The sequence below is a fragment of the Dicentrarchus labrax genome, unplaced genomic scaffold, assembly GCF_905237075.1.
Source record: "Dicentrarchus labrax unplaced genomic scaffold, dlabrax2021, whole genome shotgun sequence".
In the NCBI taxonomy this organism is placed as follows: domain Eukaryota; kingdom Metazoa; phylum Chordata; class Actinopteri; family Moronidae; genus Dicentrarchus; species Dicentrarchus labrax.
Window position 1 is genome coordinate 20120124 of NW_026136707.1, and position 19264 is coordinate 20139387.

The window sequence follows — 19264 nt, forward strand, 5'->3', positions numbered from 1 at the left end:
GAGACTAATGTCATGTTCTCATACTGTCTTTTTTCAATTTTAAGGAATGGCAGGTATTGTGCTAGTTGGTAAATAGAAAGGGATACAGAACTCTGTGATCTGAAGACCTGAGAATGTCTTGATTAAAACAATTTATCTTCCAAATGACCTTTATTTTTACATATTTGGAGACATTCATTTGTCATTTAGACAAAGATTTCCACAGTTCCCAGGACAAGCAGCCACCCATGCACTGAGTGAGGCTAGCAAAGAAAAAAAGACTTGTTCTGTGGACTAAGGCTCTTTCTGGACTCATTTCAGGGTTTGAAAGATAATCTTGCTGCTTCAAAACCACTGGGACAGAGACTGTCAGTGAAGATCTGTGTGTCTGCTCTCTGTGATGGCTCCACAGAGGACCTGCTCCTCTCATGTAGCCTACTACCCTGGATCCTCTGTCTGGAATTTTCTTTCTGTATAAGTGTATAAATGCATGAAGAGGAAAAATTACAGGGTTGAATCGTGCATTTTAAGGGTGTAAGTGACATTGATTAGAAAAATGCTTTAATGAAAAGTTATAATGCTGTATCACCTCACTGTCACCAATTACACACAGTGCGATATGTGTGTAGCTGGCTACACAGCCCAAACCATACTCAGTGGATTACTTTCTTACAAGATACTGAGTAATAAAATGACACCAGGTGCAAAAACTCCAAGACTGTTCAAGTGTGTATAAAACAAAGGCTGATTAACTTTGTTACAATGTTCATATTGTGTTTCAAGTCCAGATTGAGCAATTCATCCCATCCCCAAAACATTTTAAAAAGAGGATCCTATAATGATTTCAGTGTTCTGCTCAAATATCTGCCACAGCAACTGAGTTTTGTGGGTCCAAAAGGAAGAGAGGTTACCGTCTTGTACACTAGTGATAGTGTTCTGCTCTCAGTACAGTGTGTTCTCTATGACAACATAAGGGCAAAAAGAGATTTCATCATTGACCTGAAAGAATACGTTTCAAAAGGTTTGATACCAGTTCCTAAAAAGTTTTTATTTAACGAGACCCAAAGTTCTTTTACAAAGATTTTTAAAAGAAATTGAAAAAAAGACCCCTCCATAACATGACTTGAACATTGTTAAGCAAGGAAGTCTTTAAGATCCAAGATCACAGTGACACACTGCTGGGAATAAAACCTTTGAGCACAAATCAAGCTACTTTTTAATCTCTTAACTATCATTTGAAACATCATTTCGTCTGAGCTAATTTATGAGCTCTTAATTCCCCTCTGAGATACAGCAACTTTGAATGTGTGCGGTTATCTTTTTTCTTTTAATCATTTCCTTTTACATAATGCTTTCAATTCAGACTGAGAACAAAGACAAGCTCACAGTCCAAAAAGAGAGACGTACGTGAAAAGAGGAGGGAGATCAGGAGAAATAACTACCTTTTGCAGTTGCATGTTACAATAAAAAGTAGATGAGAACAATACCTTTTTGAGTACAGAAGCTTAAAAGGGAGTAGTAAAGCTTTTCTGATCTCAAGTCTCCAACAAAATATTCCCCAAGTAACACAGAGACTGAAACCTCTGGGCTGTATTTCATCCTCAGATAGTTCAGACTTACTGAGAGTGCTGTCTGGCATATAAGTCACAGCCATGCAAATGTATCCGTCCTAACTCTGTTCATACTGTCTTGGAACAGGATTTTCTTTTTTACAGTATTGTTTGTGTGTATGTGTACTAGAGGGGACACATAGAAACTTGCATGTCATACTCACCTTCCTCAGTCCATGTCACTTAATACCATACCAAAAATGGCAAATTCATATATATTCTATGTATTTATGATCTTATTGCACTAACTTCTAGATATTAAAAGTAATAAAATAATATTTAAGTTTGCAATTTCAGTTTAATTATGGAAAATAAAAGTTATATTTTGAAGGGTCAGTTGTATTTTTCTCTTCTTTTTTTTTCACACACATACAGTAATGTAAGTTCCCTTCATTCCCAAGCATGGGTGCAGTAGGCGACTTTCCCAAAAGCTCAGTAACATTATAAACCCTTAGTCCTCGATCCGCTGAACAATAGACTGAAAGAGATCAAGGCACTAAATCTGTTTGGGAAAATCACCCCTGCTCTCTCTCACCCTACTGGACTCCAGGAAGGTGTCAGTCTTACCTGGTTATCTAACAGCCCAGCTGTTAGCAGTACTTGTTTCTTTGGGATCTTTATTGATCATTAAATTTCTGCATGTGACAGGAAAAACACTGTAATGCTTTTGTTATGAAAAATTACAAGCAGATGCCACTTAATCAGTATAATCAGCTGGACTATTTTCTAGTAGAGCTTGAAACTGTTCTGTATCAAAACTGCATCCATGACTTGAAACAATATCAAGTCTTTGGAAGTGACTGAGTGCAATTTTGAGACAAATCTTTTCACTAGTTTGAAATGGGGATCAAAGGAATAGACTTCTAAACATCACGCAGTCTTATTTTCCGTCCTGTATTAACAGCATGTGGGAAACTACAAGTTGCATAACACCGTGGTTCGAAGTAGATTGGTTCAATATCCTGTCTTTCTTTCTTTAACAGTTTAATCTGAAAGAAAAAAACACATTGGATTAGCTTAATTTTTTGCAGTGGACAGTGTAGCTGTCCAGGGGCAAAGCAGGCCAGTGAGGCTGTGACACACTTAAGCTTTGGGACTGCTGGTGAGCGTTGGTGTTATTCTAGACTAAACACTCAGTAACCCAAAGTGGATACAAACATTTTCACGGCCAGTACAACATCAGTAAGTGTGTGTGTGTCTAAGAGAAACAGACAGAGGAATGGAGAAGGAGATGGAGGAAGCTTGTGTCTTACATCCTCAGTGGATAAACTTAAGCTTACACCTCTGTCAACTCCACTGAGGGTGGCTAATTCCTGTATATTGCATATCCTGTAAAAATGAGTGAAGACTCATGAAAGATTTAAAAAAAAGAGATAGATTAAGTAATGTAGTGTATGAATTGAAACTGAAGGTTTTAACATTCATTTTTGATTTATTGTCTCAACCACAAGTACTACTGTAACCATAAAGCCACAATGCACCATTGTTCTTACATTGTGGTTTAGCCTGCTCTTTGGTGAATACTTAAATATGCACCAGCCATCCTTCTTTCTCCCCCCTCCTCCTATAATATAGACCAGAGATTTTGGCATGGAATTTGCCTTTGTGGGAGAAGTCGATGCGAAGGTCAACGCTTCAAACAGGCACACAGTTTTACGCAGATTCCCATGATGCAATATCACAATTGACCACACATGTTAACAAATCAAAAGCTGATAAGTAATGCCGAACGACATTCACTGCCTATTAAGAATGCAAGAAAGAGAGGCGTGGTGTTTTAAGAGTGATGGACTGCATGCAACAGGGTAGCAGCGTTATCTAAACCAGAAAAGGTACCTGTAAAGTACAGCAGTTACACTAACTACGACTAAACTATATTACTACTTGACTTGAGAATAGGTGTGAAGTTGTTGAATCCCATGTCTAAGTTAGGAATAATGAAATTCCCGCCTGTAATTGAAAGAAGTTGAGTTTTTTGACTCATACATACTTCACAGAGTCCCTTAACGCAGCACCATGACTAACCACAGATTATTATTTCTAAGAACCTACCACATATCGAGCCAAAAGGGAAATGGCAATGATTCACTGCTTTGGTTTTCTTCAGCTACAGATGATCTTACTAATACAGAATGTAGACAGATTTTACACTATGAATTTTGCAGCCTTATTTAAATGTGGAAATGGGACTTTATGCTGACTGAAGGATGATGTTAATGTATTTCAGATAGCAGTTTCTCCCTGCTTCCAGTCTTTGTGCTAAGCTAAGCTAACCAGCTTCTTGCAGTTTCATATTTACAGACATAAACGACAGTAAGCAAATAAACATATTTCCTAAAATATGAAACTTTTCCTTTAATTTATCCCCTTATCCATTATCCCCCAGACCATTCCAACCTGTGTTACCATGTGTCCATGTCCAGATGTGCATAAGTGTGCACAAGTACTGCAGGGTAGTGCAGTTTATTTCACAAGTCATAGAAGCAGTTTTGAGACTCAGTATCAGCCTCACTGTTTATACTTACACACAAAGCCAGCAAAAATTATCTGCGCACGCACACACATCTGGAACATAAATACATATACGCTGACTCATAGCCTCTCAGCTGGTTGACTTTCAGCTTGATGTGGCTGTTACTGACAGAAAGCTCTCCAAATATCAGCTGTCAAGGGTCTGCAGTCCCCCTAAACACACTCACCAACTTTGAAGACCCATTTACTGGTAATCATGTGTGTGAGACTGTGTGTGAACACGCTTGTGAAGTGTGAGTCCCCTTGTACATGCGTTTAAGTGAGGGAAGCTTGTGTGTGTGTGTGTTTGTTTTTGTGTGTAGGTGTGTGTGTGTGTGTGTGTGTGTGTGTGTGTGTGTGTGTGTGTGTGTGTGTGTGTGTGTGTGTGTGTGTGTGTGAAGGGCCGTTGTAGGGGTTGCTGTGTCTAAATGGTTTCTTGGGTTCAGCCCTAACACCAGCAGACGTCATGACACCATAATCACCTTCAGACACGTGCACACACCTCTTAACACTATGACGTGAACCTGCAAAAGAAAAGAAAAACATTCAGAGCTGTAGGAGGAGACGTCACAGCTCGGGCAGGAGCTCTGGATAGTCACGTTTTAGAAATGAACTCCGTGTTGATTCATTGTGGGACTCACAGATTATCAAACACTGGCATACAGTACACTCATCTGTTTTTGGTCTCTTTTCATCCCACAGTAGTGGTATGTGGTTGAACACTTTTCAGACATAGCGATATCTTTGATGTCACTTGTGGATAAATGTGCATAAATTGTCTTTAAACTATCTGGGGTGTCCCAGTGGACTGGGGGTTGAAGGTGCAGACCATGGACTGATGTTATCGGTTCTAATATAGCCAAGGACCTGTCTTTGCATATTACTGCCTGTCATCTCTCTACCATCAACTCTGTAATAAAGGCATTAAGTGCTCTAAAAACAACTTGCTCAAACAAAAAATGCTCCTCATAAATCTTAAATCTTGCTTCATCAACTTCACGTTTTGATGTTTTTTCCAGTATCAAAAGTAATCCAGTAATAGTTGTTTGCACATCCACAGAGCAAACAGGAACTCTTCAACAACTGAACTCATCTCCATGGCAACATTTCACACCCAAAACATGATAAGAACCCTGGTGGGGGGGAGTCCTAATTAGAGTTTGCCTTAGGCACCAGCACATCCAGGACTGCCACTGCAGGACACCGTTAAAACTATTGACCAATTTCATGTCCGCCGGAGCTGTACTTACATATTAATGAGGCTGTGTTCAGACTTTGTGAAAAAAACACAGCCCGCTCATTCATTTCAATGAGGCCACTGTGTTGGCACTGCAGGGTTGCCAACAAAGGGTGATCCCACAGGAAAAAAACAGGATTATCGGGTAAAAAAGTTGAAGCTGGTTTGACTGTCTGAGTGTGTGCTTGGACGTAAGAAAATGGCCAAAGCAACGCCTTGACAGATGACGCTGCTTTGGCCATTTTCTTACATCCAAGCACACACTCCTGGTACATTACTTTGAGCAGCGTAATTTGGTTTGCTTTACGTGGAGGGTGTCATCTGAGGTCCAGTGGACACACACAGTGCTGGAAGGGATGAGTTGGATTACAAAGCAGAAAAAGAGAGACTAAGATAGAGACAATAAGATTTGGGTGAAAGCTGCAGGGAGGACAGCATAATAAGCACACAGTGAGAGAAACCACTCTTAGCGTAATTCCTCGAGTCTCTTTGGGTGGGCCTGGGGAGGCACTGAGATTTAAATAATGGCTGTTTGACTGATGTTATACACAGTTGCTTTTACAAGCTTCAGCCTCCAGGATGTTTAGATGACCGGCAGCAGTCATAATGCGAATTATGTTCTCTGTATTTTATGGTTTTGTTAACAGCAACCTCTCCTAAGAACTTCCATTGTCTCTTCGTTAAGGCTACTATCAGCAAAATCACGATGATTTACATGAATCTAAGGATGCACCCTCAAATTTTCCTTTGCTGTAACAGTATTCATACACTGCAGAATATTCAGTAAAATTCACTGTATTATATGAAGGTGGGAGTGAAATGAAACACCTCTTGGTTGTAGGTCATGGTAATAATTATGCCGATGCTGAGTGGTTGCCTTGCTTTGTTTGTAATACTGTGAGAATGGTTGGGTTCTTGAGCTCAGTTTCTGCTTTATCATTTAGCAGTTTGCAAAGCTATCTGTCCATTTTGATATAAATATTTCAAACTATGCATGTTTAATATCAGACCAAGGAAAGGAAAGGCTGATCTTATCCTGCAAGTGATTTGTCCCTACACATTTGTGTGGCTTTGCAAGTGAGCTGAATTCAGAGAGAAAAAAGAGAGAAGTCTAAGAAAGTCTACTGTGCTCCACCCAAAGCTGTGTAAATGGCAAATTTAAACAGAAACGTCTCAGAGACGGTTTCTTTTTCTCTGACTTTCCCTCTTGCTCACATACAGACACATAGATACAGAGCTCAAACACACACTTGTGTGCACACTCCCCAGGTGAAACCTCAGATTCTGTCTAATGTGGTGTGAGGTAATGCTTCTAGGAAAGGATGGAGAGGTTGGAAAAGGAGGGATGGGGGTGTCTGGGGTGAGAGACAGAGAGAGAAAGAGAGAGAGAGGGAGAGAAACCCTGCAGAAAAAGCATCCCGCAGCTGTGTGGCTTACATGTGTTGTTGTGTTTGATGCCAGAAAACCAAGGAAGCTTCCCCTAATGAATTCATCATCACTGTGTCTGGGTTGACTGTTTCAACCCAGACACTCCCAGCGCACACAGAACATGAAGCAAGACCTTGATATTTGGTCGCCCTTCTGTTTTCATCATGACACGGTTTTATGCTCTGAAAAATGCTGAAGCAGAAATTGGCCATTAGTGGCCGTGGTAGTAGTCATAGTAGTCTTTGAATAACATATCATCCTCCCAACCCTTCTGTCCAGTTTTACTCTAATCCCACACACTTCTTGAACCTAGGGATCCCAAGATAGAAAGGCAGCTTCATTTAGATCCAGCAGAAACCTGATCTGTGTATTGGCCCTGGTCTAGCCCAGATCTGTGGAGGAAAATGTCAGAACTTGAATGACAGGGATTAGTAAAGCTAGTCTGAAGGAATGCTACTGCACATGGCATCCATCTGGGATGCAGGTTTACTACAGTACAGTGCAGTACAGTAAATTGGAGCTATACGGAACACAAGCTAAAAAACTCTTTAATTTTACATTATTATTATTAGCATCAGCTGTGTTCCCTGAAAGCCTTTAGAATTTTGGGCTGTGGGTCATTGATATCGTCTACATTTAAAAAAAAAAACATTCTCTTTTAAACTAAATAAAGGCAAAAAACCTTCAAACTAAACCCAAACATCACTGCACCCCATTCTGAGAGTCACCTTTTAAACATAGCTGTGTGTTTACACAGTGAGGTGATGCATTTTGGGGCTGCTGTGACCTCATGCTCTTAGACAGATGCTGCTGCGATAATGAAGGAAAACCCTAGTGTGAGTACACATTACAGAGAGAAAGAGAGAGAGAGAGAGAGAGAGAGAGAGAGAGAGAGAGAGAGAAAAAAGGTTTTCTGGGAGGAGGAAATATCCTCATAATGCATTACAGCGTAAAGGGGAGGATGGGGTGGGGGGCTGCATGTGCAGAGTTATAGGCAGGCGGTAGGTAGGAGTCATAAGGCTATATGCTGCAGTGAGCATGTAGTGGCTGGATTTCCCCAGCAACCAGTTATTATTTTCATACCTACAACCTCCCATTTAAAATGTTTAACGTATCAAACACTTGACCGTAAGTGCAGAGACCCGGGTTTATTTCCCAGCTAAAATATACAATGCAACATTAACCAAGTGAGTGGTCCCGTCACATGTTGTCCTGGTGAAACTTTCAGCTATAAGGTGAAAAGAAGTACCTTGGAAGAGGCTTTACAACAACATGTGACCATGTTACTCATTGGGAATGTTTATTTTAATTAACAGATTAGACAGCACTTGGACACATAACCCAGTGATCCCTCTAAAAACAAAGCTCTTAAACTAATACCCAGTGACCCACAAGAAGAGACCACAAGATGTCTTGGTCAAGCAGTCTTGCAAGATAACAAACAACTATGTACCGCACATCACTGCATATTGTGACACACAAACTCCATGTAGTTAGCACCAATGTTAAGATGTTGCAGATGTTGATTCATGCTGTCAAATCAGTACGGGAGCCACAGCTGGGTACTTAGTTGTTGCAAACTATTAGCTAGAAAGTTTACCTGGAGATAAATTATGTGGATCAAAATTCTGTTGTCATGGTTCTCACCATTCCTTTTGGTTATGATAATGGTGAAAGTTAATTTCGTGTTAGCAAGTGGAACAATTTAATTTACCCTTTTAGAAGTACATAAGCAGCTTGTGTGTTATGAATGAGTGAAACAGTAGTTAGCAGATTGCATTGCCTACATTTATATGCATGCACAGCTTGTTCTGTGTGTATTTTCAATACATAATACATGACAAAGACTAGGTATTTATTTGATAGTAAAAACTATAAGATGTAAAACAAAAATAGGCTGTTTCTGCAAACCTGACTGTAAAAAGAAGTCTATTTAAAGGCACACATTTTGTCTTTGTCAGTAAATCAAGAGAAGAGACCCTTTCTTGGTACTGTGCTGTAATTGTGTCTGTAAGAGTTTTATCTTTCTTCCTTTACTTCCATTCCTTCAAACACTATTAGAGCATTATCACTTTCTGGCAAGACTCTTGTCTTTCAGCAAACAGTTTTTTGTGAGATGTGTCTCAGGCGGTTGCCATGGTACTGCATACACACACTATGCAGCTGTGGCTGAAGTTTGCCAAAGTGTGATAAATGTGCAGATTGCTCCCTCTGGTGGGGAATACTGTATTCCTTAAACATCCGGTGTGTAACATTTCGGAGAATCTATTGGCAGAAATAGAATATAATATTCAGAGGTATGCTGTGTATAATCACCTGGAAATAATAATCATTGTGTTCATTAGAATGAGCCGTTTTTATCTACAGAGGGAGTCGCCATGTTGACCACCCGTGTTTCTAGAGTAGCCCAGAATAGATAAACCATACACTGGCTCTAGACAGGGCCATTTATGGTTTTTGCAAGTTTTGCAGCCACCGTAATTTCTGCTACAGGCTTTGAAGGCTTTGATGTATTCAGATGCTTGCAATCTGCAACTTTAATGCTAGATGCCACTAAATCCAACACACTGGTCCTTAAAGACAAAATCCTCACAAATTGGGCTTACGTGTTCTAATTGTTAGGGTCCTGACAAGAAAAAGTTTGGGACCTACTGGATTAAGCTATATATCCTACTGGATTTACTGAGGTCATGCTATTTAAGACACAGTGTAGATATGATTTGCAAGAGCCACAAAGGAGATTGTAGTGGGAAAGGAAACATGCATTAGATATAGGCCTATGTATGACTTGAAATTGTTAATTAGAAAAACAATGTAATTATTAGGATGTTAATAATCACAACAGGCCTATCTGCCTATGCTAGGTGGACAAATAGTGGACAGGAATTTAACTTAACGCTCAATAAACTGTAAAATTACTACTGCAACTATTGCAAACCTTAAACAACATCACCTCCAGCTGCTCTCTCTCTCTCTCTCTCTCTCTCTCTCTCTCTCTCTCTCTCTCTCTCATTTTCTGTCTCTCCTTTAATTTGCACTTCCTTTTTGTTTCCCGTGAACTTTTTTTCTTGCCTTTTAATGTAGGCTATTAATAATTAGAGATATTCTATTCTAATTTCATTGCCTGAACTACATTACAATGCTCTCACGTTTGTTTGTTAGTAATAAAAACAGAATCATATACTGTGAACGAAGCCATTCTCCCTAATGAGTACTTTTACTTTGGACACTTTAAGTACACATTGCTGATAATATTTCTGTACTTTTACTTAAGTACCATTTTGAATTCAGGACTTTTACCTCTAATGGATTATTTTTAGATCGTGGAATTTCTTACTTAAGCTTCTGACTACTTCTTACACCACTGCTTAAAGCTGCTTTATGTACATAAAATGTGAAAATGCAACATATTAAGGAAATTTACTTTGCCTATTACACTATTTTCATATTTTGTTCCAGAAAATGAGCCCTTTTATAAAATGTAAATGAGCATGTGGCTTTTAACTGTGTATTGATGCTGGGAAGTTAAAGGATCTTATTTGAGCGAGCCTATAATTTAAGTCTACTTCAGAGAAAAAAGATGGCACTATTAGAGAACGTGGATGAATATGTATTTACATCCAGTAATTTTTCTAGATATGTAATTTTTTCCCCCCTTTTCCCCCAAATTATTATTTTATAGCAAAAAAAATCAGCAAAACTTTAAAGAGAGCGAAACAGCTATAAAGAGAGGTGACTGAGGCAGTGTCCACCAAAGCCACCCTCCCCTCTTTTAATAGACAACTAATGGAGAAAAATGAATGATGAATCCTAATGAAAAATGGGAGATGGGGGAGGAGGGGGGTATGTGTTTCCAACCATCCATGTCACATAATTTTGACTGTGATGAATTAAAGAAAATTATTGCAAAGTAAACTGTGTATTCATAGCAGGAGGTATCATTTATCACCTCCTGACCTGTCAGACTACTTAATCAATTAATGCCCATGCATTAATCCATCTTCAGTCTTTCCATAAAGCTAACACTGGATGTCAAATGGAAGTGGTGATTCATCACAGGCTTTGAGAAAAAATACACAGTCTCTGTACAGACCACATGCTGAACCTCCATTAAATAAATACAATAATTAAAACAAATGTGTTTTATTCCCATAACATTTAATGACAGTTCAGAAAAGTCAAATAAATAAAGGAAATATGAACATTTACATTCACATTATAAAGACTACAGCACAATATTTAGTGATTTAAATGTTCTTACTTTCCAACAATAGACTACAAGAAATATTTTCTTCACAATATGGCAACATTTGTAAAGATAATGTGCTAGAGAAATCTTTATTTCAATAGTAAAACTGTGGACTGCACTTACTGAAAGCAATGTACACTACTCACCCCTCCACTGAGGGCTGTGGCTGCCATTGAAGGAATCTTCATACACCGATGTGCAGCATCAGGAGTAATTAGATATTCAGTATCTTGCTCAATGACACTTGAGCGAGAGGAGCCGGGTATAAAACCGCCATCCTTCTGATTAGTGGACGATCAACTCTACCTCCGAGTCACAGGCATACAACAGTTGGCTTTTATCATCAGACAGATATTTTTCAAATGCTAAACAAAAGCACAACACACTCACATGGACACTAGTATATGTTAGGCTACTCTGATATGCATTCACCTTAAGATTTTCATCCTAACTGGAAATGCTATAGCTTAGTCTTTACTTTTCAGACATGGGCCCTGGGGTGCTGAGGGCGCTACAGTACCTCTTAAAATCTGGCATAATGAAAAGCATTAGTTCATAAATATGTTCAAACTTGTAATGACTTGCAGGAAAGAGGTTTTACTTTGCTTTTTATGTTTAATCTACAAAAAAAGTTCAAATTAATGTTCTTAATAATAAATAAATAAATAAATAAATAAAATAAAAATAAATGAGCCACCAAAATGAATTTAGCATTTAGTATGATGCCATTATATAGAATGAGTGTCTCTCAGCACCCCCCACTCTGACTGACTCTCAGTGTCCCTGCTTGTAGATGGTATTCCTCACACCTCAGCTTCAAGCCAGGTTACTCAAAAAGCAAAACCTTTTTATTACATAATAGAAATACTCAAATTCAAGAGCAGTGTATTTATTTAAAGTAAGTACAAATTCAATTTCATATCTATGCATGATGCCTGGCTGCTCATACACTTTGCTGTAAAACATGACAATAAACGCATCACTTCCACACAAACTATGTCACAACAGTACTGCAGCAATGAGAGCTTTACATTTTGAACCCGTGGCGTCTTGGCATTCTCCAACGAGTCTTTAAATGTCACCAATCTCAATGTGTTGCCTTTAATGTATGTGTGGTTAATTCGTTTTTCCCACGGAGCGGGAACGCATCATGTGACAAATCAGCTGATGTAGAAAAAAAGAGAAGCCGCGAGCAGGCCACCTCCTCGTGTGACGCATGGCTCACGCTACGGTACGCCATTTGTGTCTAGCAGCAAAAAGCGCGGACAGTGGAAATAGTCGTATAAGAAGAGGTAAGCTTAATTGTGGTTACACTGTATTGTCTAATCATTGCTCGAATTGGTGTTACTGAAACGATAGACAACTCTCAGGGGTGTTTTTAAGGACTGTTTCGGTAGTATAGACCACTGTTTCAGAGGTCGATGTTAGCCTCCTTTTTGGGCCTCTGTGCTGCCGTCGTTTTCCAAGCCATGGAGCGACGTAGACCCGCCTTAGTCCCGCTGTGATTGGACTGCACAGCATATGCAGCAATTTAATTGGCGGCACTGTGCGCATCTCAAAATACAGTTGGGGAAACATGTCGCTTGTTAGCATGTTAGCCGCGGTAGACGGCGACGGTGACGGTCTCCACAACAACTTCACCGGATTTGTGTCCTCGTGCAACAGCCGTGTACGCCACGGGAAGAGATTTCACGCAGCATTTTACACCGCAACGCTGGTTGTTCAGCGTTGACGCTGCAGTTCCTAACGTGCAGTCTGAAACCTGTTCGGCTATCCTAATATTACTTTAAAGCTAGTATTAAGACAATTGGTAGCAAAAACCGCTGGAAATTCTCCCAAATAAAGTTAGCAAGTCGACATTGTAGGTAAATGGCGTTCGTAGTGTTAAATGACGACGGAGTTGTAACCAGGAGCAGACACTGCACTTGTGGTCCATCTATTACTGTGGTCTCAAGCGACACCGTTGTCTTCTGCTCGCATTAAACACCGAGAAACAAGATGGACACGAGTTAAGACCCTTCATAATGCACGTATAAGTCACTCTCCATCTCGGCCCATCGTCGACTTATTGTTGGCGACCAAATAAACACATCACTGACTCCAACTTGATATGGTGTCCCTTCTGCTAATCGTGTAGTCGGTCGTATCCTGCCAAAATACACAGTGGGTGGCGGTAGTGAGCACAATGAGCTCATTCTCAAAGTTGGACTTCCTCGAAAAACAGTGCTCATTGGTTGACCTTAACGGAACCCTCTGAACCACGCAGATCACTTTTTATGGATGGCTACTATATTTACATTTGCGAGAACAAACAGTGTTATTGGTAAGGATTGAGTGAAAGGATTTGGCCTCAACCACCACACAGGCCAATTTAGAGAAAAGACATCATTGTTTTCACTAAATCCTCACCAATAACACTGGATGGCATTTATATATAAGGTACATAATATTAATAATGATGACAATGGTGATGATGGTAACAATAGGAATTATGATAATCATGATATTAGTTGCTCAAGGTGTCCCCTATACAAACAATGTATTATATGGTGTTTGAGAAAGATGCCAATAAGTAAAACAAGCAAGTTAAGAAACCCATTCATCAGCCTGTGTGCACATGTGCAGCAAAAAGACACACGCTGCACGGAGAATACAAGCAAATATAGAAACACTTATTGCAGCTGTCTCCTACACTGTAAAATAACAGTTCATAATTGCCCCCCCAAAAAAGACACATTAGAAATATGGTTATTCATAATCAAATGTTAAGCTATACCTAATATACTATTACTAATTTAACTGTCACAATGGCTGTAAATCTACTGAATCATGTTTACCAGCATTTAGTAATGATTCTTAAACCAGCAATGACATATGCATACTTCATTAAATGTCTGTGACTTAAGTGGACTTGTTTTTTCTAATTTAATAAGCAGCAACAGCCAACTCTCATGCTGGCATGTTTTTACCTGACAGTTTGTATCTGGAAGCACTAGATGGCGACATTTACTTATGATGAGCCAGATACCGTTGTTGAAGGCTTGATCACTTTTCAGACACTTGTGGTTAGTTACACAGTTTGTGGCTAAGGCACTTAACTTGTATACAGATGCTTCTTTCATTCTGTGAATTGTGTTTCAGACAATTGAAGATGTCAAGTTTCTTGTGTTCTTTTTCCCCCAGGAGTTTGATTCACCTTTGATGACAGAGATCAGCTTCACTGTTATGTAATTATAGCAGGATATGATATGGATAAAGCCTTGATATCAGGAAAGGAGGCTGTTGAGGACAACGTGTCTGAAAATGACACCAGTGGGAAGGTGCAGCCAGATGATGTGGAAATGGAGGAAACTAAAAGAGACTCACCCAGTAAGACTGCCAAGCCTGATGAGGAAATCAGTGAGGGGCTGCGGCCAGACTCCGTACCTGAAGATGGAGATAACATCTGCACAGCTTGTGGCTTCTCGGCCAAATGTCCAAGATCACTGAAGATTCACTATGCAAGAAAGCATGGGAATAAATCTAAGGATACCAATAGAACTGCAAAGCCAGCGGAGAAGAGCGATAACATCTCTGACGTGAGTTCAGCTGAAATCCAGCAGGAAGTAGACATGGAGACCGAAAGTTCTGCTGAAGTTAAGCAAAACGAGTCTGATCTTGATGAGCTGAGATCAGCAGCCAGTGACAATGGCACAAACACAAAGCGTTTAACTAAAAAGGAAACCGTATTAGACAAACAGCAGGCCGATCAAGAGGAAGCAGTCTGTACCCAAGAGAGAAGAGTGAGCAAGCGAACCCCAAAACCTAAGATGATATATTCCTGCAACTACTGTGGGCAAGAGTTTAGGGACAAGGTCCCTCTAGATGTGCATATCCAGAGATACCACACCAAAGACACCCCATACACATGTGAGTATATGCTTTTCCCCAGTTTGGTCAATGTTGCAACCCAGCCTAACACCGAGTTCACGTTATTCTAAACATATTAGATAGTTCAGTCAATTTGAAGCAGGAATGTTTCATCATAATACTGAAAGATTTGAAGTCTTAAGCATTACATGTTAATTATATCAAAATTCTGTTTTGGGGCCAATTGTCACTTCATATAATATAAATGTTTTTTTTCACTATTTCTGCATTTATTATTCAAAGCTATAACTGCACACAGAGTTGTTTTAGTTGACGGCTGAAAAGAGATTTAAAGTGTATCTTTGAAATGTCTTTCAGTTGAAGCTGATGAGAACGTGGATAAAGAAGAGGTAGTTGAGGACCCTGGCAGCACTGTGAAAGCTACTCCAACACGAGTGGCGACCAAACGTACACTCAAAAGGTTCCAGCTGAAGTGTAGACTCTGTGATTTTAAGGTTAGCACCCCTGCAATGCTGGAGACCCATGCTCGAGACAAACACCTGGACCAGGAGTGGTACCACTGCAAATTGTGCAACTTTTTTTCGGCCACATCTGAGTGGATGCAGGCTCACCTGTCTTCAGATAGGCACATGCAGCAGGAGAAAGGCGAGAAAACCCCAGAATCTTCCTCATTTGAAGTCTACGTTGAGAGTATGTACAGAGACAGAGCTGGAGATGGGGCCATTATAGATGATATGACTCTGCTGGCTGATGGAGAAGGGGTAGCTACTTTGACAGAAGAAGATCAGGAAACTGAAGAGGCGTCGGAGGCTGCCAAAGCTGTGTCTGTTGAGAAAGAAGATTTGGAGCTTGAACCTCCCAGAAAGAAAAAAGGAAGACCAAAGCAAGGTTCCACGACTACTTGTGGATACTGTGGCCTGGTAGTGTCCAATGCTACGAACCTTAGTGTCCATGTCCGCCGCAAACACAGCAAGGAGTACGGCTACAGCTGCACTCTGTGCAACTACAGCTGTGTGACCAAAGGAGACATGGATCGTCACTGTATCACGAAAAAGCATGTTAGACGTGCACAAGAGTGTGCAAATAAGAACCCTGACAACAATCACAATAGTGCATCACCACAAGAACCCACAACTACACAAGCCCAGGAACCAAATGCAGCCTCACAGATGACCGACAATGAGCAGGAACCTGACAACACGGCATCCAAAGAACAAAGTGGAGAAGAGCAAACTCAGTCAGACACAAGCCAGAAAAAAAGTAAATATGACTCTGTTAATGCTTGCAGCCATTGCGATTTTGTAGCTCAATCAATCCCTTCGCTCCATCTTCACGTCAAGAGAAAGCACACCAAAAACTTTGAGTATGTCTGCTTAGCATGTAGCTACTATGCCGTAACAAGCAGGGAAATGTCTCGCCATTCCAACACAGAAAAGCACAAACAGAAAAGCCAGAAATACCTGGAACCATTGGGGAGTGATGGGCAAAGAGCTTTGCCAGTCCCACTGAAGCTGAAGGAGGTCATTGAGCTTGTGGAGACGAACTCTAATCCTGAAGGTGAGCCTCCTAGACCCACTGAAGAGCCTGAATCTTGTTCTGATGACAGCCAAGCAATGGAAAGTCAGGACGCAGCTGCATCCTCTGTCACCACAGAACCTGTCGATGTTGTCGCTAGTGTGACTGGCAGTACTGATGAGAAGCAAGAAGAGATTATTACTTCTTCCAGTGGTGGTGAACCAGATCCAACCGACCAGACAATTGAACTTACAGCGATGTCTGAACCCCAGCAAGCTCCAGCAGAACCTCAACCTGCAGAGGATCAGTCCGCACAGCAAGAGAGCCAGGAGGAAGGGGCTAATCAAACAGATGCTGAGCACTTAAATGCAGATGAGATGACTTCAGATGAAAAGAGTGACAGCTCTCATTCCGATACACAAATGTCCAAAGCCCCTCCTTTTGATGCCTGTATTGTATCCATGAAGGCCCTCGCTGAGCAGGAGCAGGTGCTGCAGGAAGGTCTGGCTCTAGAAGGCGAGTCTGCTGTGATATGTCTGACTGGAGGAACCCCGGTGCCCTCTGGCTTCCTGCCCTCCAATTCTGCATATGTCAAGAAGCTCAAACGCAAGGAAGTGAAGGTGAGAGAGGAAGCCAAAGGAAGTAGCCCACGCATACGCTGCGAGGACTGTGGCTTTATGGCCGACGGCATCAGTGGCCTCAACGTCCACATTTCAATGAAGCATCCGTCAAAGGAGAAGCATTTCCACTGCTTGGTGTGCGGCAAGTCATTCTACACCGAGAGCAACTTGCACCAGCACCTGACCAGCGCCGCCCACCTCCGCAACGAGCAGAACAGCGTGGAGGAGCTGCCGGAAGGAGGCGCTAGCTTCAAGTGTGTGAAGTGCACAGACCGCTTCGAATCGGAGCAGGATCTGTTTTTTCACATCAAGGAGAAACACGAGGAGCTTCTGAGGGAGGTCAACAAGTACGTTTTGGAGGACACGGAGCAGATCAACCGCGAGCGCGAGGAGAACCAAGGCAGTGTGTGTAAATATTGTGGCAAGGTGTGCAAGAGCAGCAACTCCATGGCCTTCCTGGCACACATTCGCACACACACCGGTATGTATCCTGCTTCTATTTACTCACACACTCTTCCTCTTTCTGCTACTCTCTTTGTCTCACACACATATACAATACATATTCACCAGTGCATTATGTATGCTGTGTAAAAGAAGGTCAACACTATTATGCCTCATTTTATGTACACTGTTGGATAAAGTAAGAGTTTGTTAAAACACTACAGGACAACACAGTATTAGAAAGGTGTTTATAATGCTCCATACTTGCAAATATCTCTAATATTTGAATTAATCACTTGGTAACACATACTTATATATTTATTGTGATGTAATTTATAAACTCACTTGGACTAGACTGGAGATTTCCACTAATACAGATTGAATTTGTGGTTCTTACATGGCCTATTAATGCCTTATGAGCACTTGAACACATCGAGTTTTACTAGAAAATCTTAAAATGGAATCTCTTTGTGCAACTGCTCAGCTATTAGGCCTTTGTTTTTAGGTACAACTATATTGAGTGGGAAGACGCAGCCTCTTCTTTGGCAGCTCAAGCTAATGTTAAGGCTACTATCTGCTGCAGCCAGGTAATAGCTGATTCAGTAGAGTTGAAGGTAAAGACTGATTGAGCTTCAGACCAGCAGGAGAGACGCTAATGGACCCCAGATTGGGATTCCCTGAACAACGCTTGGTCAGAGACATGTGCGACTCATAATTGATGTGTCCATTACCAAGACTCAGTTGTAATTATAGTCAATAAGTCTCTGTAAATGTGTTAAAGCTTAGGCTAAAAGCATTGGAGGTCCAAAGAGAGGTGGGCTAATAATTTAAAATAATCAATGCAGACGTATTCAAAGCCTTTAATTTCCCTTGTGTCTGTACGTCCATGTTGGTGTATATGTGTGAGCACTCGTATGCCTAGTGAATGTGTGTATATGTCAGCCTTCATGGCTAGCTGATTATGCTCAATCCATTAAGATTTATCTTGTCATTTATAATGCAAAGCAGGGCTGCGTCGACCAGGGCTTCGGCTGGGAAATGTCCGGCAGGTTAAGAACATAGGGCGCTCCATTACTTTTCCCTGACCATGTGTATTAATTGCTTTTAAAATCAACTTAATGCGGGAACGAGATGTGAGGGCGCCATCAATAAATGCCCTTCTCTGCCTCCTTTGGTTCACCCCCATTTCAGCCCAAACTTTAATGGGACTTTAATTGAAGTCTGTGCTCTGTGCTTTGTGTGTGTATGACGTGTCTGTTGAATGGGAGATAAAATAGGTTTGTTTCCACTTTCAGACTTAGTGACAGTGGATGGTTTGTGTAGGTATTGTAGCTTTGTCTTGTAGCGCTTGTTTGAAAACCCAGAGGTAATATTCCCTTGGCGTCCTCACTAAATACTGGCAAAGTACTTAAAACATTGTGCTGATTTCACTCCGTTATGTCATCATATGCCCATAAATAGGCTGAAATGTGTTGCAGGAAAATGTCCTGATATGCTGTTGCTTCAGTTGTATATGAGGGGTAGGCAATGTTTTTGCTGGGGCAGAGGAATAATAGTTTCACTCAAAGAAAACATTTTTCGTCCTTATATCAAGTATGTATGCCAGTCACCTTGTGTGGCCAAAGTCAGATTGCTGACTGCTAAAATCGGATTGCTTAAAGCTGTAAGAATTGGAGGTTAAAATCTTGATGATTAATGTTCAGCCACCACTTTCTTCTTATTAACGATTAGTCTATATGTATTCATAATTCTACCCTGTGTCATAATTCTTGAGTTTTGAGGTCACTTACTTAGTGTTACTTAA

General features: G+C 40.7%; 1 protein-coding gene across 2 annotated transcripts in view; it reads left to right on the forward strand.

Moving 5' to 3' along the window:
* Positions 1–12227: 12227 nt before the first annotated feature.
* znf407 (zinc finger protein 407) overlaps positions 12228–19264 on the forward strand; it is a 142661-nt gene continuing 135624 nt past the window's right edge. The window contains exons 1-3 of one of the 2 annotated variants that reach the window (XM_051406730.1): positions 12228–12306; positions 14198–14923; positions 15242–17500. In XM_051406730.1, the coding sequence (XP_051262690.1) occupies positions 14263–14923; positions 15242–17500 (2920 nt within the window). In that variant the 5' untranslated portion in view covers positions 12228–12306; positions 14198–14262. Of the gene's footprint in view, positions 12307–14197; positions 14924–15241; positions 17501–19264 lie in introns of those variants that run through there. The other variant, XM_051406731.1, reaches the window with a different exon arrangement.